Raw genomic sequence first — 23,708 nt, forward strand, 5'->3', positions numbered from 1 at the left:
TTATATCCTTTCTTAATAATTCGAAGTGAAGATGCATTCCTCTTTTATATATCTAAAAAGAGTATATATACTCGCTTTAACACTTCAAATTTAACTGTTAATGCTTGCATCATCTCTTCCAATGTAACTGATACATTTTCACCAATAAAATTGTAAATTTTTTTTTTTTTTTTTGAAGAGGTATATCTTTATTCCTAACTAACTAACGAATAGAGAGATAAGAGAATGACAGTGTGATAGTGATCAGTACAGAGAGAAACCTTTTTTGAAGGGGTATAAACCCTTCCTATGCATTTTTTTTATTCGCGTGGTTTTTATCACGTGTAAATTAATTCTCTTTACAGTCAAGGTTTTCAAATTTCTTTGAAAATGGAGGGTTGGCCGAGTGGTCTAAGGCGGCAGACTTAAGATCTGCTGGACGGTTGTCCGCGCGAGTTCGAACCTCGCATCCTTCATTATTTTTTGCATCCATGACTTGTTCACTGCCAGTTCGAACTATCCTTAATCTCCAGTTTCTTCTTATTCTCTGTTTGATTCATCAATGTAAACTCAAAGCAATTAATAAGCCACAAAAGGTAGCTATTGTTCTTTTGTTCCTAATTCACAGATATTAATCACATAAATCGTACTTTTTATATTGATTGTTCGCATAGCAAGACTCACAATATGGGACATATCCTGGAATCTGTGTTTTCCGTCTTGAACTCTAAGGGCATATTCAATATTTTCTCTCAGTAAGCTTAGTATTAGGGGCTGTAAAAAGGAAAAGAGAGAAACAAAGACAACTATGATAGAATTTTTACTTCCTCAATATATTGGATGAAAAAAAATATTCCGATACCGGGAGTCGAACCCGGGTCTGCTCGGTGAAAGCGAACCGTGCTAGCCGTTACACTATATCGGATGATTCTGTCAAATTGAAAGCATCTCAGTATTGATGACTCGTTTTAAATTTTGTATGCAGTCTCCAAAAGACCCATGCCGCAGTAAAAATTCCCAAAGTGTGTCTTGAAAATGACTTGGCGAACTAAAAAAGACCTAACCTTGCTTCTCTGCTTTATCTCCCGTTTATCAAATCGTGCTCAAGTGACTTGAAGAATTCTGAAGTCCTTGTTTGGCACTCAAATAATAAACTTTGCACAAGTTATCCCGAAGAGATGCTTTTTTGCTCTTCCAATGAGTGTAGTTATGTCTTGTTTCATTTTACATCTTCCAAGAGATATCTATTGGCGTCTCGTCTTCTCTAAACGACTATAAGATGCATCTGAAATTGTAAGTATATAAGTGGTTGGGTATACACCTCTTTAAAATACAAGCTTTTCTGGTTTTAAGAAATATAAGCATAACTTTTGTAAAATTTTCTTTTCTGAGGCCATGGTGAACACTCCTCCATGTTTCCCTTAAACTTTCTCAAAAACCTTTCTAAACCCTCGATCCAAACTTCTACGTCTCATCGTCCACCATTCTACATCTCTTGCTTTTCAAGTGTCTCTGTCTCCTCCAGTTTGCCAAAGTCGTTATTTTGCAACCCTCCTATTTATGCAAACCCTCGCTTCGTGGCGCTCCGGCACGAATGGCGCCCCTCTTAAATAGAGATCGTCACCGCACCCTTAGAAACGCGAGCACTGCCAATGACAGCAAAGCCATGATTACCATCACCAACCACAGTGTACAACCACACATAAGCTGATTCCATTTTCAGAATGCCATTATCACCAACCACAATTTAGAATCGTAACCCACCATCATTTCTCTTGAATCCTTCCTCACTCTATTTCAACCTCCCCCGCCATGTCCTTCGTCGCCCCATACACTCTCACAACCAGCCCTCCCTACCCCTACTCCCAACCTGCTGCAAAATCGGCTGCTAACTCTCCTGCAGACACCTTCCCGTTCTTCCCACTGTTGCAGGTGTCATTACTACCGTTGTTTTCGGGCGACCGACTGAATTTAGTGATCGATCTAAATTCCCTCGAGTTCCGTCAAACCTCGGAGATATATATTGACTGCAGCGGCAGTTCACCAGTTTAAGAATTGGACACTTACCAGCTTTATTAGCTAGTGATTTATCATACTAAACCAGAAGTGGTTTGGAGTAGAATAGAAATATCCCAGAAATCATGTCGGTCGGTAAAATCAAGAAGGGATTCACTGATTTCGGCTCTAATGTCGTGGACACGGTTTCAACCGTCACCGATAAAGTGGTCCATGTAGCTGTGCAACGAGAGTACGATAAAGACGACGAACTCATACTGCACTACGAACACGACTTGAAGAAAGCCAAGCTGGGATTGAACTACATCGTGTCTCTGAACAAGAAACTCGCCAAAACTCACTGGCCCCGGCTCTTCACTATTAATATCCATATCGTACAACTGTTCATTAGCATCATAGGGGCTGACTCGCTCTCCTTCAAGGGCATAGAAGAATACTACAATGACTTCGATAAGTTCCAAGCCGCTCTGGAAGTTCCCATGGTCCATCCCAAGGAAAAGCAATTCTTGATTGATAGCGTGAACCAGGAGTTGTACAATTACTTGTCATCGCTTGAAGAAGTCAAATCGAAGGTATCAAGAGACTGGGACCTTCATCAGGAGTCATTAAAGCTCAGAGTCAGTGAAATGGTGAAATATCTCAACGACACCTTGAAATTGATCAAAAAGAGAAACAAGAAGAAGAACGAGTACGAAAAGACAGAAAGAAAGATTACGAAATTGATGAAGAGAACTACTCCACTAGACGACAAGGAACAAGCCCTGTTGAGTAAGCATGAAGCCGATTTGAAAGTACAAGAGAAAGAATATAACAAACTTAATGAAAAGCTAAAGTCCATTTTGCCACATGTCATTCAATTCCTTGATGAGTTTGTTGAGTCAATCACTCAACTTCTTCTTTGCCAACAGGTCCAAACTTATAAAGACATCAACAGATCACTCGACTACTTCTGCAATTTCCATGGCTTCTTGGAAAAGGAGGACGGAGACGACGCAATTCAGTCATACGAGCATATAATGAGCCAATGGGAAGAAATTACGACACCAACGAGACTCCAGATCGAATCCTTCATTTCAATCATCTACGATAAGAACCCCGAGTTGATTGATACTGAAATTGATGAGAAAGATAAAACTCTGCAAGCTGCCAAAATGTGGAATAAACTAACTGATAAGGTAGTGGAGAAGAAGCATACAGTGAAATCAAAGGATCATGTAAATGGTGTTTTCAGCGATGTAATGGCAAGTGACCCATTGGCGTCTTTTATTCAATACCAAGATCCAAACAGTAACATATCGGATACCTACCATCCAAATAAAGTGGTTGATATCGACGATATATTAGTCCAGCCACCTATATTGAAAGGAAAGTCTCCAGAGTTACCTCCTCGAACAAATACAGCACATACCAACAAAGCACTACCTTTGGTCGAAGCTAACAAAGTGACTACGCCCTTGCCTCCTATACCTAGAAATAGATACCAGACCCTAGAAATGAGCTCTCGCAACGACTCGATGGAATCTATCCACTCGGACTCGGATTCAATTATTTCTGACACTTCCACACATAGTGTTTCTTCAATCTCGAGTGATATTGTCCTCCATCACTCGACCCCAGAGGCAGTTAACAAGAATTTGAAGAAAATTTATAATTCTTCGAAAAACAACATTAAGTACGCCCCAATACCAGAGCCATTAACTAACCATGATATCCATCCGACCGACACAATCACATTCGACAAGACGACTACCGTGACCTACAAATTGCATCAATTCAACAAGTTCTTTGAGAAAATCCTAGCCCTATCTGAATCCATGCAAGTGGATCGTAAAGTTTTAGAAGCAAAGTATGATTTCCCAGGTCTTGAACCCGGGGATTTATCTTTTCATAAAGGTGATCAAATTGAAATTATATTTGATTTCCAGTCAATCGATACACTTTACAGCAATGACCAGAAGAATTGGATAATAGGTGCAACGAAAACTTCGTCGGAAAACTTCAGAATTGGATTCGTTCCTAGTAATTACTTTTGAATTTAATATATAGTATTATACATTTATATACGTCGTTTATATATTCTAATCTATTTCGCAGTCAAGAAGAGCAAACAAGGAACCTAAAACCTTCTCAGGGTCAGCTCTAACACCATTGTGGAAGAATTCACTGGTAATAAATTGCTTCAAATTTCCGTTATTCCTAAAGACTTGTTGCTTGACCTGTCTTGTTAAGTCAAAATCAACATACTGATCATAAACATATGTTGCTGACACAATTGGAACCTTCGTCTCGTATAAAACTTGGGTATCATATAACTTTGACCAATTATTGTTGCTGTGAAGGGCATATGCCAATTCCTTAAACTTTTTCAATTCAACAAAATCATCGAACATCGACTTGTACACCATTTCTCCTGTGAAGAATACAGCATCTTTGGAATCTTTATTGTAAGTAAAGTTTGGTTCAGCTTGAAGTCTTAATCTATCAGCACTCCAGTCACTATGTTTTGCGGAAGGATTGTTGCCATCCATGTAGATAGCCTCTTGGAATAATGCGTAAATGACATTGGAGTCGAAGCTGGACTCGTTTTGAACAGCAGTGAGGATCTGTAAAGTCGGGAAGCCGAATAACTTCAAGTCATAATCAAATTTGGTCACCAACTGGTGAATGTTATCTGTTCCTCCTTGAGCTCCAAAAGATAAACCAATTTGTTGAAATCTTTCAACACTCAAATTGCCTCCATTTGGAAGGGTGACTTTATTGGCATCAAGATAGTTTAGGATATTCCTCACCCTCTGCTTGTCCTCTGGATATTTGTTGTAGTAATGGACATTTCTTTCTGCCGTTCTTGCATACGTTGCCTTGTATACGTCGTCAGGAAGAAAATTGATAGGAGGCACACCTCCAGTAACCAAGACCTCTTTCAATGACGATGGATATTTAGAGACGTATGTGAAACTGGTAAAACCTCCATAAGATTGGCCCAACAAAGACCATTGGTCGACATCAAGGGCTTTTCTGATGACCTCATAGTCCTCTACTATAGAATCAGCTCTAAAGTTGAGAATAAACTCAAGTTGCCTCTTGGTATAGCTATCGGAAGTTTCACCTTGTTTTTTTGGTAGCAAATGCTCAAAGGTAGCAGCCTCAATTGGAGTGGACAAGCCGGTACCTCTTTGGTCCAAATAAAGTATTTGGTATCCTCTATCAAGCAATGTCTTGGTGTAGGCGGAATTGGACAATGGCACTCCGCATGGGAAGCCTGGTCCACCTTGGATATAGCATATGAGCTTGGTAGACTCTGGGAGAATCACGGTAGAGTAAATGTCGCCTACCTTATGGAGAGATTCATCGTATTTTTGGGTGATATTGACGACGACTGAGATTCTAGCGTCATTGGATGGATCCGAGTATGAAAGTGGAAGCTGGAACCTGATCCGTTGGTTAACAATATCCTTCACTCTGAAGAAGTCGATGATCTCGCACGAGCATGCGGCATCATTATCCGGGGTCGGAGGAAGAGGCCGTTCAGAAGTTATGGTTTGTGCCATTGATTGGGTAGGAGAAAAGAGAGTGAATGGAGTCTCTATCAATGAAGTTTTAATTCAAACGAGCTTGCAACTGGTTATACTCACAAAAGAACAGCAAAAGGAAGAAGTAAACAATTACAGTTACCAGTTGCCGAGAAATCAGAAAGAGATCTCAAGTGACATAAAAAAAACTGCTATAAAAAGAACGGCGCTTTTAGTTACATTCTATGAGATCAGAGATTCACACAGGAAGAGACAATAAGGCTCTAACGAGGTTAGTCAAGTGTAGTGTGAGGTGTGAGTGAGGTGTGAGTGAGGTGTGAGGTGTGTGAGTATATGCGTATACATGGAGTGAAACAGAGTGGAGTATATATGAGCGGATGCAAATGAGTGGATGTATATATGAGTGGATGTATATATGAAGGGAAACAGAGTAGATTAGTATATATGAGTATATGAGTATATGAGTTTATCACTATATGAGTGTATGAGTGCATGACTTTATGACCATATGACTATATGACTATATGACTATATGACTATATGAATATATGCATGAAGTGCAATATATCATTCAGAGTATGAGCATATTGAACAATTCAATGGTGTATAACGGAGAAGAACTGCGAAACAAGAGTAAGAGCATTTGACTCTTCCGATATAGTTATAAGTGAATAAAAACAGCTTAGAGCGCAACCATTCGATAAGTGATACGAATGGTAGTGGGTTCACTAAATGAAACCCATGACTGAATACACCAAAATAGAGAGCTCAAATATAATTTACTCTATATATGCATATTCAATTACTATATGTATATATCCAATTACTATATGTATACAGATCCAAATATATACATGTACATATATATCAAAGCCCACCAACTCGTGGTTCTCAGTGATCCCACCACTTCGTACTTAGTTACATCAATTCTCACTACTAAGTTACTCACGCACTAAGTTACTCACTGCTCACACACTCACTGCTAACTACTAAGTTACCTCACACACTCAGTACTCACACACTAAGTTTACTCACACACTAAGTTTACTCACACACTAAGTTACTCACTACTAACTAACACACATTTTTTTTGAAGGGGTATATCAACTGCCTCTCATATAACTACTCTCCTAATGACTACAATCACTAATACTAATACGTTGCAGCAAATATAGTACTCACTACCACTATGTCCCACTCGCATCTGCTCTTTTTGCAGCTTACTTACCCTCCGGCTGCGACTTATTTTAACATGTACTCTCACTATTTACGTTTACACGGTTGCCCTCTTACAGTTTACACCGTTCTATTTACACTATTTTTTCTTGTGGTAGACGCGTACATTTTTGATCTCAGTTTACTTACTGTAGTTTATTAGTTAGTCTTTTGGTAGTGTTTGTTAATACTACTAATCGTTCAAATACACTATTAGTCTTTACTTAGCTAATCAAGGCTTTGACATAGTTAAAGTTGATCTTACTGTGAAGATTGAGATTTTCCACGCGGTTATTCATCGTTGCCAAGCTTGCAAAATACTGCTCTTCTACCGCGATTGTCACTCGTAGTAAGTGATTCAAAACACCCATTTCAATATCGAATCAAGACTTGACCTAGAAACCTCAATACATCCCTACTTTATTCCAAACTCCTCCATTATACATACATACCAGATGACGCGCTCTGCTTCCCGCTCCAACAAGCCAAAGCTATCCTTCAAAAAGCTGATCATCCCTTCCGTCAAAGAGTCCATCTCCACAAAAGAACTCTTGGTCCGTCTCCAAGCTCTCAGTGATGAATTCTCCTCGTTAGATCAAGACAACTACGACGTCGAAGCTGTCAAAAGATACCAGGTAGACTTAATTAACAAAAAGCTACTTCAGCATGCAAACGCTGGAGTCCAGGCATACACCTGTTGTGCCCTTTCTGATATTTTGCGGATCACAGCACCAAATGCTCCATTCACGGCTCAACAACTTTCGGAATTATTCAGAGCGTTCCTCAGGCAATTCAAGAGGCTCTCAGATCAAGAAAACCCATATTTCCACCAGCAATCTCACATTCTTAAAAGGCTTGCAGAGGTGCGGTCCATAATCTTAATCACAGATCTCCCAGATGCCGACCAGTTGATAGAAGCGACTTTCGACACATTTTACTCGTTGGCAGCAAAGGACTTTCCTTCGAAATTGGAGCCATTGGCAAGTGATATACTTGCTGAGACAATCTCTGAGGCTGAAAATATCCCTACGAATGTTTTGAAGTTGATACTAAACAAATTTATTCGAAACTCCAACGATAGTTCTACAAGCGAAGGTGGTATTAGAACCATCAAGTCAATAACTACAAATCCTGCCTACAACTTCTCTCTTCATATATGTGAGACCAACCTAGATAGAATGTCAAGGCAAGTGGCACAGTACTTCTCGGAGATGTTGTATGACAGCAGTAACCAAGTTGAAATGAAACCTACCTCTAGCACAGTTAAAGAAAGAGAGAAGTATTCTACAGCTCTTGATAACTTGAACAAGATCCACAATCTTTCAATCCAAATATGGACTAGTATACCTGAGCTCTTGGGTTCGGTCATGGGCTTGATAGATGATGAACTTAATGCTGATGATGAGAAGATCAGAATCTTGGCCACAGCTACTATTGGGCAGATGATAGGATCCAATAACTACTCATCACCAACTACAGGGATTACTTCGATGCCAGTAAGCAAGGTCAACTTTATAATTACACACAGAGAGACTTGGGCCAACTGGTTAAAGAAGACATCAGATATTTCTCCATTGGTTAGAGCCAAATGGGTAGAGCAATTGCCAGCAATAGTTAACTCGCCAAACAGTTCCACAACAGAAGTAAGCAACGCGTTGGGAAGCTGCCTCCACAAATGCTTACTTGACACAGATGAAAGAGTGAGAGCAACAGCTTGTAGAAGTATAGAGCGCGTTCTGTTTGAGAACTTCACAAATCGATTGTGCAACAAAAATATAATGCTAACGTTGTCACATTTGGCCAGAGAGAAGAACCCGAAGATTAGAAACCTTGCAATAAGCATCTTTGGCAGTTTGTACGACAACTATGAACAAATCGAATTGAAGAATGGTGTCATCAATTTTGGATCACACAACGAGAAAGAGAGCGCAGAACTACAGACTTTAATATCCGAATCCATCCCCAACCAAATTTTATCTCTCATGTATATCAATGACACCAGCATCAACCATGCTGTTGATCTTATTCTTTTCGAAAAGCTTTTGCCTGCTTCAGAAACAAATGCGGTGAAGAGAGTTGAAAGAATGACCAAATTTTACAAGAGCTTGGACGCAAAAGGAAAGCAGTCCTTCATTGCTATCAACAAGAGACAGCAGCAAGTTTCTAAAGTTGTACAAACTTTTGTGGAGACTGCGGAGGAGTATAACAGGTTGACATCCAATACAGAAGACAAGGAGAACATCAACGACTCGAAATCAGAAGAGAGAAGTAAACTTACTGTTAAACTCGAGAGGATCATAAAATGGATTTGTGTTTCATTCCCAGATGGTTTAAATACATATTCTTGTCTTGAAAGGTTTTACAAATTGAATAGAGCTAGATTCTTCTATCTTCTTAAGTTATGTGTCTCTCCTGATTCTGACTATAACACTGTACGAAACTCGACGAAGGAACTCTTAACTAAGTTAAGCGACTCGAAGAACACCAGATTAGAAGGGGACAGAAGCCTTGTTTCGTCAAGCGATATTGTGGCTAACTTCAAATTATTGTTAATGAGATCGTCACTTCTATTTTTCAACAAGTCCAATGTCCCCGAATTGATCAACTATTCAAGGGATCCTAGCCACTCTTTACATATCACCGCTAACGAAATATTGGAACAGATTTCTGGCACAGTTCCTGATGTTTTCAAGTTCCACATTAGTGCATTGACTGATTTAATTACTGAGGATGAAAGTAATAGTAATGCTCCTAGAGCACACAACTTGAGAACCATATATCAGTTCATAAAGAAGTTCCCAGTGGTGTATCCCAAAGATTTAGCTTTCTCAGAAGCCTTGAAGAAGATAGCCATCAATGGTACACCTCGTGAAGCCAGATATGCAACCAAAATACTTGGTTTGAGCAATAAGAGGGAACTCTATGCGTCTGAAATTGTTAATGCTGTCTACCCATTGGACTTAGAGTCTAAAAATTTTGCAACCCACCTTTCAGTTATTGCCGAACTCTTCATAGTAGATCCATTATCAATTCAGGAGAAAGCTAGTGATTTGACTTCCATGCTAATAAAGGAGATATTCTTGAAGAACAGGGGCATCAATGAGGACGAAGTTAAGTCTGAAGGTGAATGGATCGATGACGAAACTTTAGATGCAAAATTCAAGGAGCATTCAACTTTATATGAAAAGTTGCTTGCATTAAGATTGCTTGTTAATAGATTGAAAGGACTCGAAAAGGGCGATGACCTACTTTCGACCTCAGAGAAGCAAGATATCATGAGCAATGCTCAACCAGTCCTTAAGCTTCTTATGTCATTCATTGGAAATGGAGGTGAAATTATAAATAAGAACTCACCCACTTGGCCAACTCCTGAAGTCTACAAACTGAAATTGAGACTCACAGCAGGACTTTATCTACTCAAGCTTGCTAAATATCCAATCTACAGTGAAATGATTTTTTCGACAACCCTTCGAAGACTTACATTCCTATTGACAGATTCAAGTTATAATGTCAGGGCCCTGTTCTTGAATAGTTTGCAGAAGAAGTTGGCTGATGAATTGATATCCGAGAGGTTTTTACCCATCATTTTCTTCACAGCTTTGGAACCCTCTATCGAACTTAAAAACAATAGTATTATGTGGATTAAGTCATTGTACAGACGACAGGAAGCCAAGGAAAGTATTAAGTTTGAGAAAGCGTTGGTTAGGATAATCCATACTCTTGCACATCATGAGCAGTACATTTTGCTATTGTATGATGGAGAAGAAAAGGATAGGGGTCCTAATGACAAGGGCTTCATTAATGCATACACGTATGCACTTAAATTTATAACATACTACATCAGCTTGATAGCCAAATCCGAGAATATCTCCTTATTATACTATTTTGCTAGTCGCATTAAGCAGCACCGAGACGCAACAATCGATTCCGATCTATATGAAGCTTCCGAATTACCAGAATCTGTACTTAACATCTACCGTATGTCTGAGCTTGCTCAATTGATTATTAAGGAATATGCCGATCATAAGAATTGGCCAATGCAGACTTGGCCTGGAAAGCTTAAGCTTCCGTCAGATATTTACTCACAGATGACAAGTGTTGCAGAGGTCCAAAATGTCATAACGAAGGTTTTCATTCCAGATAAGATACAAGTGGAACTCAAGGGACCAATAAGAAAGAGATTATTTGGAGCAGGATCTAAAAGAAAGGGTGTATTTGACAGTGAAGTCCAGCTGAAAAGAGTGAAGCCAGCTACTAAACCAAAAAATAGCAATAAGGCCAAACCTAAACCTGCTAAGAAAAAGAGTGAACCTACACGAAAGAGCTCTCGTTCTACCCAGAAAGTGGACTACATGGTTGACGAATCAGAATCAGATTCAGAAGAAAGCTTTGACGACGATGAAGACTCTGACTTCTAACATATTTCACTCAAATTGAGTAAATTAATTGATGCTGTATATTAAAGTAATAAAGTTCTATCGTAATTTATCGTTCCATTTCTTTCAAACTATTCATGTTATTGTTCTGTAGCCAATCCTCCCCAAGAATTAGAAGCCTAGCAGCAGCTGGATATTTTCTATCTGATAAGGCAGCTGGCCAAGTGAAGGCCAAGGCTTGCAATAATTTATAACTCTGTCTTCCGTATTTCGAAAGGAAATCTCTAGCACAAGCTTCCCACCAATTGCCCCCTAGAGAGAAATGTGCATTGGTTATAAGCTTAATGTCTGTATTTAACAATCTGGATAAGAATTTCCAAGATGCCTCAAATGAGTACATTGGTAATTGAGGATAGTCTTGTAGTCTAGTCATTGTCGACCAAACTGTACATATACCAGAGACTCTTTCATCATATTTGGCATCATCCTCCCATTTGTTATCTCTTCTCTTCCATCCCATTCTGGAACATCCTTCTTCAGAGTCTATAGCGCAAGTGTATCCAATTATGAATGGGCACTTCTTCACAAATCTGGCTGTCAAGAAATACTCAAATTCTGGAAATGTGTAAAGTAAAGTGTATGCAAGGTGAGCCAAGGGAAGGGCTGCAGTAGGTTTCACTATAACTTCAGTCTCTGCTTGATCTACTACAGCCTTGGCAATGAAGTTTAGAATCCATTTGTAGGCCAAGTCATTTGGTTTAGAAGCATTCACCAATTCAATGACTTCCTGTTTGATTCTTTCAAGTTGTTGGAAAGAATTCGACAACTGGCCGAACTTTGGATTTATTTTTCTCTTTAATTGGTTGACATGCTTTTTTAATTCCTTATCGGCATTCAAGGCTTCTACAATGTTCTCCTTGATGTCGACAATAGCTTTCTTATATCCTAAGAATTCAGTCTCCACAGTTTTGAAGTTAGTCCATGCTTTTGCCTTCATTGAGTTCTGTTGTTCGAGTTGTCTTTTTTCTTCTTCTTCCTTCTCCTTTTGTGCCCTTTCAATCTCTTCTTTCTCTTTTCTTTCCTTTTCCTCTTGTTCTTGCTTCAATCTCTTTTCTTCGGCAAGCTTTCTTTGTCTTTCTTCCTCGGTCTTCCTGCGCCTTTCTTCTTCTTCTCTTTTACGTCTCAATTCCTCCTCCTTACGCGCCTTTTCTGCTTCTAACTGTCGCTTCCTCTCTTCTTCTTGCTGCCGCTTCAATTCTGCTAAACGCCTTTGTCTTTCTATCTCGTCTTGAACGATCTTTTGTACTTCTTCATCCTGTATTCTTAAGGATCGTTGGAAATCTTCTAGCAAGCGCTCTACTGTGGATTCTGCAAAGGCAGCGTGATGTTCAATTTGGTTGTTAAGTTCTAAGAACTTCTGGTGATCTAGTCGTTGTTGGAGCCAAACTTTCTCATCGGTGTACTTGTCAATGGAGTCACGGATTTGTTTGAACCTGTTTGCGGCAGATTCTTGCCCTGCTGGGTTTTGTGCAAAGGAGCTTATCACACTTAATGGAGATATTGGAGAACTTATACCGTCTCTAGTAATAATAGAAGAAACCGATGGATGAACGGCTTTTTCCAACGGCACTTCCACCAAAAGTTCAAAATCAGGTGGAAGTCCAAATCTCATATTGTCCACAGTTTTATAGCGAAGACTTTATACCAAATTCAGGTATTATCTATGATTTGAAACAATATATAACCCCTTTCTTATGAAGATTCGTTTTTCTTAGTACATGATAGTTGGTGCTCACGATTACACGGATAATTGTTCTCAAGCGTAAATGTAGTCCCTAAATCATGCTCACAAAATTTTTCAGATTTTCCATAGTTAAAGAATACGAGTAGAAAGGTAGTTGACCAGTGGAGTTCAAGAGGTAACCCTTGTTGTTGAATAGCATAGACTGCAAATGAGCTTGAACAAGGTCTTTATTCGTCAGTTCTCCGGTTCGGGAGCGGTTTTGAGAGCCGGCTACTCGACCGTACAACCAGTTCATCATCTCGTTAAGGTGAACAAAGCTGCTCTTAAGCCATTGTACCAGGGAGTATTATTACCAAAAGATGACATTAAATCCGTGAGCTTCAAGCCAACGGAAATACTGCAAGATAGAGTCGCTGAACATTACCAAAATACCTTAAAATCGGATTTGTTATTACACAACTACGAGCATGGTGCCACCACTTTAAAAGGTAACAAGAAGAGATCCTGGGGTGAAGACTCTCCATACAAGTTATATCGTAATTTGAAGAAGCCAAAGGGCGTTTCCCGTCCAAGCAAGGATGTTCATCCTATCAGGTACGACAATGTCCCAGAAGTGGAGCTGATCGTCATTCAATCATATAATAAGGACGCTTTAGATGAAAGTTGGTTGAACATATCCACCAGATTGCAATTAGCTCAAATAACTAACGTAAAGCCCAAGCAGATCTACTCTAAGGCCAATATTTTGCCATGGAGAGTAAGACAGGGTAAGCCATGTGGTGGTAAGGTCGAAATAACCGGTAGAGATATGACTCAGTTCATCTCCACCTTGACTGAGTTGGTTTTACCAAGAATCAGAACTTTCCAAGGTATCAAGAACACTTCTGGTGACAGCAATGGAAACATCACCTTTGGCTTGGACCCAGAGGATGTTAAGGGTTTCCCAGAGATCGAGAACTTCCAGGAATTGTTCCCTAACTTGAGTGGTCTCCAAATAACGTTCAAGACCAATGCCGGAACTGACGAAAGAGCCAGAACATTATTAAGTTCCTTGGGATTCCCATTCTACAACCCATAGGGTACCCAATTGTATATAATACTCTGTACATAGATAATAGATACGCATCGTTTCGAATAATCTGTGAGGAACTGGTTAAGTGGTATTAGATGAGAAAGGAAGTCAATATAGGGTCATCTATTCCAAGTCAAAGGTGGTAAATTTCTTAATTTTTTTATACTTTCCTACTCTAGACACCTACACGAACAAGAAACTCCATTTTAATGACAACACTCCCATACAAAACAATCCAATATACTCCTCTTGTAAGACTTATCACTCCTTCATCATTAACAACTGGAAGACTTAATTTTTTCACAGCCTTTTTTTTTTCTCACCCAAATCTCGATGGTAGCGCTGCTTCTATTTTTGCAACGCGATTTCGGTTCTCTTGTTAATGAAGAATGGGTTGTTTTAATGAATGAGATGGTAGAAGGTATACCCCACAGAGTAGTAGAAATAGTATGTCAGATAACCCGCTAGAACATTCAATTGTTCACGAATACAATATTCTTTACTCCAATCGAATACACCAAAAAGAGAAGAAATGGAGTGATGGTGTGTTGCGATTCTATGAATTCAACAGTAAGCTTGAGATCTCTAACGAGGATGGGATCATCATAACTACGGACTTTGTTCGGAATAAACCCACGAAATATATACTAGAAAAGATCTTGGCTGAGGAGAATGAATTCAAATTGCCAAACAATAAGCTCATAATTCTCATTAATGAGAAGTTGTCAGTTCACGAACGAGACATATCTAAGGCTTTGGTCAAGCAAGAGGAACCAGTCCGTGTGATAAAACTCGAAAGAACACAAAGGCCCTTAAGAACATTAGATTCTGGAGCTTTAAATGGTACAACACAACGAAGAAGAAGGATAGGACTTAGAAAAGTAATAAAAAAAGAACCTGGCCAACTGATGACGCAAATGCCTTCGGAAACTCCTATCAAGATTGAGAATGCCCTTACTATCATGATGCCTTCTTTGGATGAGCACAAGGCGCCACCTATTCCACAAGTAGCTCCAAAGAAGATGAAGCAAATGGTGCCAAAATTATATCTAAATGTTCCTCATGTGCGGCAGAGAATCCCACCAATGTCCTCCAAGCACTTCAGGTACCTTCACCAAGTCGGATCTCACGTCAACACCCAACAATCCACAGCCGGCAAACACGACAACATTGAAGATCAATGCAACCTTAAGAGAAATGCTGTGGTGAAAAGCGACACTATACCGAACAATGAATGCACAAATGTGAAAATCAAACAAGAAGATTCACCCCAGAAATCGCTACTCCAGTCACCCAAAAGTTTGGAGGAGGCTGAGATCATTTATGACCTTTCTGACTTTGAAGAAGACGAGAAATTCATACTGATGATCCAGCAATTACGAAAATCGAAAGAGACTACACGAATATCAACCCAGACCCAAGAAACGCAGAGTAGAACACAGACAGCTCTAGATAAAGCGTCGCTACCCAATCGAATTTCGTCTTTAAGCGGGAAGAAATATAACGAAGCTCACGAGTTTGATCTTTCAACCTATTCTGACTTTGATGATGTGGACTCATAATAATAAAATGTATATTAATATTACCCGGTCATATATAAATTTGTCTATAGGTGAAAGCATCTATAGATTAACGAATAACGATTAGAAGACCCATTGCATTCTTTGTTGGATTAGTCATTGTAGTTCAAACCTCTAATTGATATCGGATAACAACTTGAGAGCTTACAATTTAGCTGCAGCCTCTCTTCTTTTTTTCTCCCTGTAGACCATGATTGGAACGGCATTCGACGTGAAGATCTTGATAACAGGAAAGGACGAAAGAAGACCATTCAAAGCGCCAAGTGCTGGGCGGTTGGTTAATCTGGCAAGAAAAGCCTGAGCTGGAAGTTCAGTGTAAGTGGAGGTTGTAGTTGAAGCCTTAGTACCTCCACTTGTTTGCAATTTAATAATTGAGGTCATTTCTTACAAGCAATAGTGAAATTAGATTGGCTATTAAGTATATATATTAAGGAATAATGCCCACCGGGGGAAAATAGAAGCTATTTATATGGCTGCGAAAAGTACCAGGCGGCTAATAGTGAATTCATTACAAATTTTTTGTAGAGAATCCATGATATGTTATGCTAATCATAAGATAGAGCTATATCTAGCATCAGTAATAAGCTTTTAAATCGTTCTTTCGAAACTGATTTTGATATTAAAAGAAGCTTCCAGAAGAGATTTTCCTGGGACACTTTGGGGCCAAAAAACTTCTGCATTTTTCCGAAGACAGTGGGCAAGTTCATCAATACACTATTTAGAACGTTGATAGCAGTATCAAGGCACTTCCTGACTCCAAGCCTAGAATCGAAGTTATACGAATAAGATTCTGTAGCTGAAATGAATTTGTCCCAATCGTTCTGAACCGTGGAATCGAAGAACCTTGGGTCATACCTCCTACTATCGACAGACGGAGTGCTTAGTAGTGGGACATGAACAATGAAATCTAAACGGGAATTCAATTCACCCCAGTGAAGTAGAATATTGTCAGCAAGAAGGGGAGTCGTTAGTGTTTCATGATTTTTATCATTTCCCGAGATCCTTAAAAAGTCGTTGGATTCTTCTTCTGAAAAGCCAGAGTACATTGCTCCAACTAGTGTATTTGGGAGGTATATCGGCAAACTTCTTAATGCAAAAGACTTTCTTCTTGCTAACTCTAAAGTATTCTTATTTAGACTCTTTTTGGTATTACTGAATGAAATGGGGATGGTCCATGGTATGGTGTCATTAAGAGCCAAATCGTATATGAGTTTATTGTCATTACAGTAAAGCAAATGATACTCCAGTTTCCAGTTTTTAATATTCAATTGATTTTCTAACCTATACCCAGTAAATGGAACCTTCTTCCCGTTGTAACAGCTCCTTGATTGATCTAAGTTTGCGCCGTAAACGAGAGGGAAATAGGTGGTGAAGTGCATTACTAGTGTAATAAAGGCATATCTCATTATTGAATTTCATAAAACTTGGTTTGTTGTATATATTTAATGTTCTTATATTAATAGAACAATAGTTTTACAATTGCCGCTTAAGTGAGTTGCGGCTGTGGTAATTTACTTTTAGCGATCTTGCAAAGTACTTTCGTAACCTATAGCTAACGTGAGTCCAAGTACAATGTCAAACATGCCACTATTGCAAAAGAGCATCTTGTCCTCATAAACCGTCAACCATCCCAATTTATTATCGTCTGGGAGGTCGTCGGTAGGATTTCTCAGGTAATATAAGCCGTCTTCACCTCTAAAGTAGCTGGAAATTTCAGCTCCTATTCCTAAGTCCTTTTCCAAGGAGTTTCCTTTAATCACCTTGTCATATTCTACTCCATTCTTTTCATAAAGTTGCTTCTGTTGCAATATATGCTGTTGGAACTTACTTTTACTCTGCTTGAAAGACTTTATGATCTTTCTTTTGGCTCTAGATTCATTTGGTCTAAACATTGCCACAACCGGCGGGAATGCTGAATTAGACGTTTCAAGATAAATTTTCTTTGGATCATTTGATTTCTCTTTGTACGGTAACACAGGTGAACCTTGCCATCCTCGATGATCAACTTCATCGTCAATATCTACGTAGTTCTGATGGAAATATATGTTTTTCTTTCCAACTAATTTCAATGAATCGTCATTAGGGTCGTCAGACGGATTTTCTGAGATTGTTCCGTTGACATTCACAAACTTCGACTTTATTCTATCCAAGGTCCTTAATTTAAGCCTGGGAATAGAGCCTATATTCCATTTCATGTTGTTAAAATCCTTAAATTCGTAGTTCAGTAATTTGAGGTCTACTGAAGCGTCAATTTCAGTAGGGATATATGAATGGTTGATATTCTTGTGGAGAGCCAACCCATTGAATATAAGACTCTTGGTATTCGATTGGCTATCAAGATACTTTATGAATCCTTTTGTTAAGACACTCAGACGTGGAAGAGAGATTGTGAAATAGCCACCTTCAGTTTGGGACTTTTTGGTAATAGTCATAATAGGAGGTATCGATTCCACGTTTTCGAGCTCGCAACTCTCGATATCCTTAAAGATCAAGGTAAACCCATGTTCAACATCTGGCGTTTTATGAGGACTCATCACTTCCACATAATAACCGGGTCCATTTCTACAGTATATATGCTTCAAACCTGGATTTGTAGTTAAATAAAGATCCTTACCAAACTTAAGAATGTGGTATTTCCAGAAAGGCGTTTCTGAAGGATGTATTGTCATACTCTTCAATGACTCTTCAGTAAAACTAGTTTCGGACGTCTTAATTGACGAAGGACTCGACCCTACAGCATAAATGTTAGAAGACGCTTTTGAAACAGAAGCAGCTGGTGATAATAGCGACAACTTACTCTTTGAATTATTCCAGTTGAATCTGGGTGATTTCTGTAATTGGCCGTTTTCTGCCTTATCAGACTTATCGAATTGAAAGCTCTCTTTACCAAGAGATAAACGCTTGAATTTCAGCTTCAATCTAGTTGCACTGGATGGGGTTACATCTAGTTTTGCTGGAGCGGTAGCTGGAGTTACAAGAGGCTCTGGTGTTTCACTGTCAAAGGTTGCTCTTGTTTGAAGTGGAGGAGTGACTAAGCTTGGAAGAGGTGGTGTAGCTAGACTAGGAGGTTTTGAAAGTGTGGGCGGTAACTGAAATGGGAGTGGAGGAAGATTAGTCGCTCTAAACTGCGCTTTAACTTGAGGCTGTTGCTTTGGTGGCTTCTCTTTAGTCTTCTGATGAGTAGAGTGTCCATTCTGGGCGGGGAGCGGTTTCAGAGACTGTGTGCCGTTGATATCTCTTTGCGGTGGTTGCTTCTGTGTTTCTGGTAGTTCTTTATTGGCAGGAACTTGTATTGGGAGGAGTTCTCTAGGCAATGGAGGCAATTGGGGCGATTCAGAGTGCAATTGTTCGTTTGGCAATGAAGGCAATTCCGGCGATTTCTCGATCACTTGGTCTGTAGGAAGGGGAGGTAACTGTGGTGACTCTAAGCGATCATTTGGAAGAGGAGGGAGCAGTGGAGAATCCAGTGTCTCTTCCAGCAGCTGAAGCAGATCCTGAGGAAGATCCTGAGGAAGAGAAGGAAGTTGAGGCAGTGGTGGTAGGTTAAATAAGGGAGACTGTTGTGATGTCTGCGGCAATGAAGGAGGCTGGAAAGCAGGAAGCAGCTGACGACTTTGTAGATTCTGTTGTTGTTTCTGTAATCTTCTCTGTTGTTCTTGTTCTTCCAATTTTTGTTTGTATTGCTGCTGTTTCAACTGTTCCAATTCCAATTGCTGCCTTAGTTGTTGCTGTGGATGCTGTATGCGCTGGCTTGATTTCTGATGTGAGGGTCGCCTATGTTGAGGAGATGGGTCTTGGGGTAATTCTGGATCACCTTCGAGTTCAAACGGTTCCAGTGGTAAGTCTTTCTCCGGAGAGTCTCCCTCCGATAAGTCTATGGAGGGACTGGGCAACCTTTCATCAGAACCAGTATTGAAATAGCGGTTTGGCTGGGGACTTATGGGTGGTTGATGTCGGCGTAGAACAGGCTTCTCACCAGCTGAGCTTAGACGGATTGGCGAGCGGAGTCTTGGTGGAGCACCACCATCTATGGGCTGTAAATTGGGGTTTGCATCCCGATAACGACTATTACTGGTGGAATTTTCTATGTACGAGTCGATGGTTGTCACTAGATCATCTTCCTTGGAATTTGCTGACGCTACGGGCTTTCTGGTGGCAGGCCGGCCGGTTCTCATTGGGGAACAAAGTCAATGGCTACAGTACAACAGGATGAGACGACCACCTTGGGCAGATTTCTATGCACCGTACTCACACACGACGAGAGGTATGTAAAGACGACAACGACGACAATAGACTAGATCTTGGATATGTCACAGAAGACATTCAAATACATATAACAATATATATATTACCCGATCTCGTTGTACCAACCACTGACAGAAGTCTGAGGCGATCTTATCAACTGCAGCTTAACTGTGCTGCCTCAAACGTACATGTAGTAACAATAATAATATTAGCACAAGCATAAGCATAAGCCATTGAGAAATAAAATAATATTAATAATAATAATTAATATTAGTAGGAAATGTCCTGCAAATTCCAAACCGAAGATCACACTGTGAGAGCCAGCACCAACTGAAACTGGGTGACTGAGAGAGTGAAAAATGGGGGTAGAGGCTGGGCGAAAGGGGCACCAGCGATGGGGGTAGAGGGAGGAGCGATTTAGAAACGGATAGAGATAGAAAATACGACTGCCAAGGAGAAACTGCTACTGCTGCTCGTTGAAACAATGGGACTGGTGCTTTCTATTACTGCCAATGCTACTATCACTACAAACAATAAATAGAGTTAAAAGCCAACGTCACAGTTATAACCGACATTGTCCACACATACCGAAATCCGTAATGTTTCGAGATGAGTCGACTGTGCGTTTATTATTCAACATGAACAATAATAATAATAATTTAATTACTACTATGGCTAACACACAAGTTAAAAAGGGGAGTTTCGTACATTCCATGCAAGAGAAGCGGGCGAGAAAAAACGCACAGGAACGGAAAGGACACGGAACATAAGGCAAACGGAGGGATATTGGGCTCTAAAAAGCTAAAGTCAGTAGGGAGGTGGGTATACAAGAACAGAGGGCGAGTTGGAGAGTCAGGCTATATGATTTGGAAAAAACCAAGGATCGAAATGTCCGTTGAAAATTCATCAAATGATGAGGTAGTGGAAACCTAATGGCTTTTTGATTCGAGAATCGTTCGGAATCTGTATTCTTAAGCACATTTATGCTATAATGCATGCGATATCTTGGTTTTTATTATGTACACCTTTTCTGTCTAGAACTCAACGGTGGTGGTCTCATTATGGTCCCCTCCGGTGGTGACTTTAGAAGACACTTCGAAGCGAGGACAGGGCTCAATGCCGTACACGAAACTGTCTCACACACCCATAGTAGCCTAAACCTTAACTTGTGACCCGTAATCGTACTAATTTGGATCCGGATTCCTCCCCAATTTTCCCTTTAGATATTACTTCGCATCCCAAGTGCATATAGCCATCATAGGGCCATAATCCACCACGCCTATGAAGCCTACTACAGATCACCATGACTACACTACTACTACATTTACGCACAGCCATTCGGTCTCATACTACTTCTATGTGATCCCTAAAAAATCTGCCAAACAACAACCGCCACGGCTATTATTACCTAATTATTGTGCCACCCAAAGGGACCCTAGGTCTCGCAGGCTTCTTCTCATGCTTCTCGGCTCTTACAAAAGGTACACTTTTCCCAAAAGGGAAATACGGTTCGGGTCGTCCGTTGCCCAAATCGTCAACAGTCCCAAATACGTAGTATAGCAACGATTAGGCACTCTTTCTTTATTGGATCTGATCTTGTAGACGAGGGCAATAGATAGGCTTAAATGGCCTAAGAAAGTGTAGCTAGTGTCAGTTGAATATTTGAATTGCAGTCGCGTCTTGGGTATCATTTGAAGCTGTACTTGCTCCAAATGACATCTCAAAGCCTATCACAGTTGGATGTGTTACCAAAGCTCCGAAATATCATCTTAGGTGATACTATTGGCCAAGGAAGCTTTGCTGTGGTGAAAGCAGGCCACCTTCGCAAAGATCCTCTGCGCCTTGTTGCTATAAAATATATACATCGTCAGATATCTAATGCAAAAGGCATTTCCGATTCAAGAATCGGATTAGAACTTCAGATCCACAAAGAATGCTCCGGCCATCCCAACATCATCGGACTTCATCTGTTTGGAACCGATAACACATGGATCTACATTGTCATGGAGATGGCTGAGTGTGGCGATCTTTTTGACAAGATCGAACCAGAGGTTGGAATCGATGACGAATTGGCCCATTTCTATTTTAAACAATTGATAAACGCGGTAGACTATATCCACCAAAAGGGTGTCGCTCATAGAGATATTAAGCCTGAGAACATTCTAATTGATTGTGAGGGAAACTTGAAACTAGCCGACTTCGGCTTGGCTACAGTCTATAAAAGGAAGAACAGTGAGAAACGATTGTCTCATGAGAAGTGCGGTTCGCCACCTTATATGGCTCCAGAGATCATTGAAGAACTGGGATATGACGCGTCCAAAATAGATATATGGGCATGTGGAATTGTACTTATAATTTTACTATCTGGACAACTAGCCTGGCAGGAACCAAGCTATGGAATTGATCCGGATTACACTAAATACGTTGACTACAACGGAAAGCTTATGGAGACACCCTGGAATAAGTTCAATACAACAGCTAAAGTGCTTTTAAGATCTATCCTTAAACCCGACGCTACCCAGAGAATTTCCATGGAGCAGATTCGATTACATCCTTGGGTTAACCACGACAATATACTCATGGATAAAAACAGCCAGTGTAATGACCCCGAAATGCTTGGAGAAAGGCTTATGTCAAACTTGCAAGTTGGTTTATCAGATGAAGATATCCAAGCAACGGTTTCAGAAGGCGAAAACTATATGCAGCTAAATTTGAAACATAAAAAACGTTTCATCAGCAGCTCCCAGCCCATCCAAGATATTGCTGTATTGGTATCAGACGACGACTTCGCGAAGGGTCCAGCCACGCAAGACCAAGCGTTATTTCATCAAAACAATCTTCCTTCATATGATATCGAAGACGAACATGAGCGAATACTCGCGATTGTGTCAAAGGATCCTTGCGTATTACAATTCATTAATACGCCTCAGTTGCGTTTGTCTCAATTGTCCAACACGCAAAGAGGTATAGCCGAGTTCAAGAGGTTGCCCTTCACAAGAGCAGAGAGACTAACGAAGTTCTACTCGGTATTACCTTTGGAATCTCTTTTGCCTATATTACGGGTTTCTCTTCATAGAATCGGAGTCTCGACATCTCAAAGTTTAGACCACTGGTCTTTAGAGGAGTTGCTCGAGCTTAAAGCAATTTGCATTAATATTAACGTCTTGGGGGAGAAATCGAAGATGCCACTTAAAGGGTACATAAAAATCCAGCAGTGCGATCCGAGGCTCTCTTTACAGAAGGTCGAGTTTATCAAGACGAAGGGGGATCCACTAGAGTGGAGGCGGTTTTTTAAGAAAGTGACAATTTTGTCAAGGGATGCGGTTTATATAGAGTAGTGCATGGGTAATTTATAAAATATAAAAATGACAGAAGCTTATTACCAAAGTAGATAATTGACATATGCAGAGTCCATGCAAGGTTTTCAAATGGTCACCACGTTGTATTTTTTGAAGCCAACTCCTTGCTAGCTATTCAGCCAGTAGCTCAAATCCACGTATATGATGGCTGAAACTGTAACAACGTCTATTTCCATCACCTTTCATTAGTCATGTACGCTCTTTATCTTAGTCGCTTCGCATCAACATTTATCCTAATTTAGAATGTTAATTAGACGCGTGTATTTTTTGGATAGTTTTTCGCAGCACAATAGACGTGGTCCTCCTTCTTTGATGATGTACAATAGGCATAAGGCATACAAATAAAACAAAGCACAGACAGGAATAGACCTTTGTTTCTGCCAAGTTTCCCAAGGGTCGTGAGTGACTTTGATCTTTGCATAACACCTGCAGCGGCCGTAATTGCCTTCCATCAACGCACATGCTCATCAACGAGCCCTATGGAACAATAGAAATGTATCCTTGGTCAGTTGCAAATTGTCTGATGGAGAAGGGAATCTTGCCGATGGCTTTGTTAATATACTTTCTTGAAAGCACTTATGATGCTTGAGGC

General features: G+C 40.0%; 10 protein-coding genes and 2 non-coding genes across 12 annotated transcripts; 6 read left to right on the forward strand and 6 right to left on the reverse strand. All coding sequences in view use genetic code 12, as the record gives it.

Annotated features, from left to right (window-relative positions):
- Nucleotides 1–371: 371 nt before the first annotated feature.
- RJT20DRAFT_t134 lies at nt 372–455 on the forward strand. Its single transcript has one exon. It is a non-coding gene; the product is annotated as a tRNA-Leu (tRNA).
- Nucleotides 456–832: 377 nt separating this feature from the next.
- On the reverse strand, nt 833–904 carry RJT20DRAFT_t148. Its single transcript has one exon. It is a non-coding gene; the product is annotated as a tRNA-Glu (tRNA).
- Nucleotides 905–1,720: 816 nt separating this feature from the next.
- Nucleotides 1,721–4,201, forward strand: RJT20DRAFT_58553 (uncharacterized protein). The gene has a single exon (XM_064920842.1). The coding sequence runs from the start codon at nt 2,121–2,123 to the stop codon at nt 4,026–4,028; it is 1,908 nt and encodes a 635-aa protein (XP_064772523.1). The 5' UTR covers nt 1,721–2,120; the 3' UTR covers nt 4,029–4,201.
- RJT20DRAFT_58556 (uncharacterized protein) lies at nt 4,052–5,696 on the reverse strand. Its single transcript, XM_064920843.1, has one exon. The coding sequence runs from the start codon at nt 5,541–5,543 to the stop codon at nt 4,074–4,076; it is 1,470 nt and encodes a 489-aa protein (XP_064772524.1). The 5' UTR covers nt 5,544–5,696; the 3' UTR covers nt 4,052–4,073.
- A 1,238-nt stretch (nt 5,697–6,934) lies between these two features.
- Nucleotides 6,935–11,198, forward strand: PDS5 (Pds5p). The gene has a single exon (XM_064917774.1). The coding sequence runs from the start codon at nt 7,196–7,198 to the stop codon at nt 11,156–11,158; it is 3,963 nt and encodes a 1,320-aa protein (XP_064772525.1). The 5' UTR covers nt 6,935–7,195; the 3' UTR covers nt 11,159–11,198.
- On the reverse strand, nt 11,199–12,830 carry GLE1 (nucleoporin). Its single transcript, XM_064917775.1, has one exon. The coding sequence runs from the start codon at nt 12,786–12,788 to the stop codon at nt 11,226–11,228; it is 1,563 nt and encodes a 520-aa protein (XP_064772526.1). The 5' UTR covers nt 12,789–12,830; the 3' UTR covers nt 11,199–11,225.
- A 182-nt stretch (nt 12,831–13,012) lies between these two features.
- Nucleotides 13,013–14,190, forward strand: RJT20DRAFT_130568 (mitochondrial 54S ribosomal protein uL5m). Its single transcript, XM_064917776.1, has one exon. The coding sequence runs from the start codon at nt 13,069–13,071 to the stop codon at nt 13,936–13,938; it is 870 nt and encodes a 289-aa protein (XP_064772527.1). The 5' UTR covers nt 13,013–13,068; the 3' UTR covers nt 13,939–14,190.
- An 86-nt stretch (nt 14,191–14,276) lies between these two features.
- On the forward strand, nt 14,277–15,921 carry RJT20DRAFT_130569 (uncharacterized protein). Its single transcript, XM_064917777.1, has one exon. The coding sequence runs from the start codon at nt 14,382–14,384 to the stop codon at nt 15,492–15,494; it is 1,113 nt and encodes a 370-aa protein (XP_064772528.1). The 5' UTR covers nt 14,277–14,381; the 3' UTR covers nt 15,495–15,921.
- Nucleotides 15,576–15,925, reverse strand: RJT20DRAFT_58569 (uncharacterized protein). The gene has a single exon (XM_064920844.1). It carries the CDS (start codon nt 15,891–15,893, stop codon nt 15,657–15,659), a length of 237 nt encoding a protein of 78 aa, XP_064772529.1. The 5' UTR covers nt 15,894–15,925; the 3' UTR covers nt 15,576–15,656.
- Nucleotides 15,926–16,057: 132 nt separating this feature from the next.
- On the reverse strand, nt 16,058–16,918 carry RJT20DRAFT_136797 (uncharacterized protein; the record flags this gene model as incomplete). The annotated part of the gene is made up of 1 exon (XM_064918507.1): nt 16,058–16,918. The coding sequence occupies one exon, from the start codon at nt 16,916–16,918 to the stop codon at nt 16,058–16,060; it is 861 nt and encodes a 286-aa protein (XP_064772530.1).
- A 111-nt stretch (nt 16,919–17,029) lies between these two features.
- On the reverse strand, nt 17,030–19,687 carry RJT20DRAFT_136798 (uncharacterized protein; the record flags this gene model as incomplete). The annotated part of the gene is made up of 1 exon (XM_064918508.1): nt 17,030–19,687. The coding sequence occupies one exon, from the start codon at nt 19,685–19,687 to the stop codon at nt 17,030–17,032; it is 2,658 nt and encodes an 885-aa protein (XP_064772531.1).
- Nucleotides 19,688–21,112: 1,425 nt separating this feature from the next.
- On the forward strand, nt 21,113–23,142 carry RJT20DRAFT_58585 (checkpoint kinase 1). Its single transcript, XM_064920845.1, has one exon. It carries the CDS (start codon nt 21,470–21,472, stop codon nt 23,093–23,095), a length of 1,626 nt encoding a protein of 541 aa, XP_064772532.1. The 5' UTR covers nt 21,113–21,469; the 3' UTR covers nt 23,096–23,142.
- Nucleotides 23,143–23,708: the final 566 nt, after the last annotated feature.

The sequence above is a fragment of the Scheffersomyces xylosifermentans genome (assembly GCF_036884685.1).
Source record: "Scheffersomyces xylosifermentans strain CBS 12540 chromosome Unknown RJT20scaffold_7, whole genome shotgun sequence".
In the NCBI taxonomy this organism is placed as follows: Eukaryota; Fungi; Ascomycota; class Pichiomycetes; order Serinales; family Debaryomycetaceae; genus Scheffersomyces; species Scheffersomyces xylosifermentans.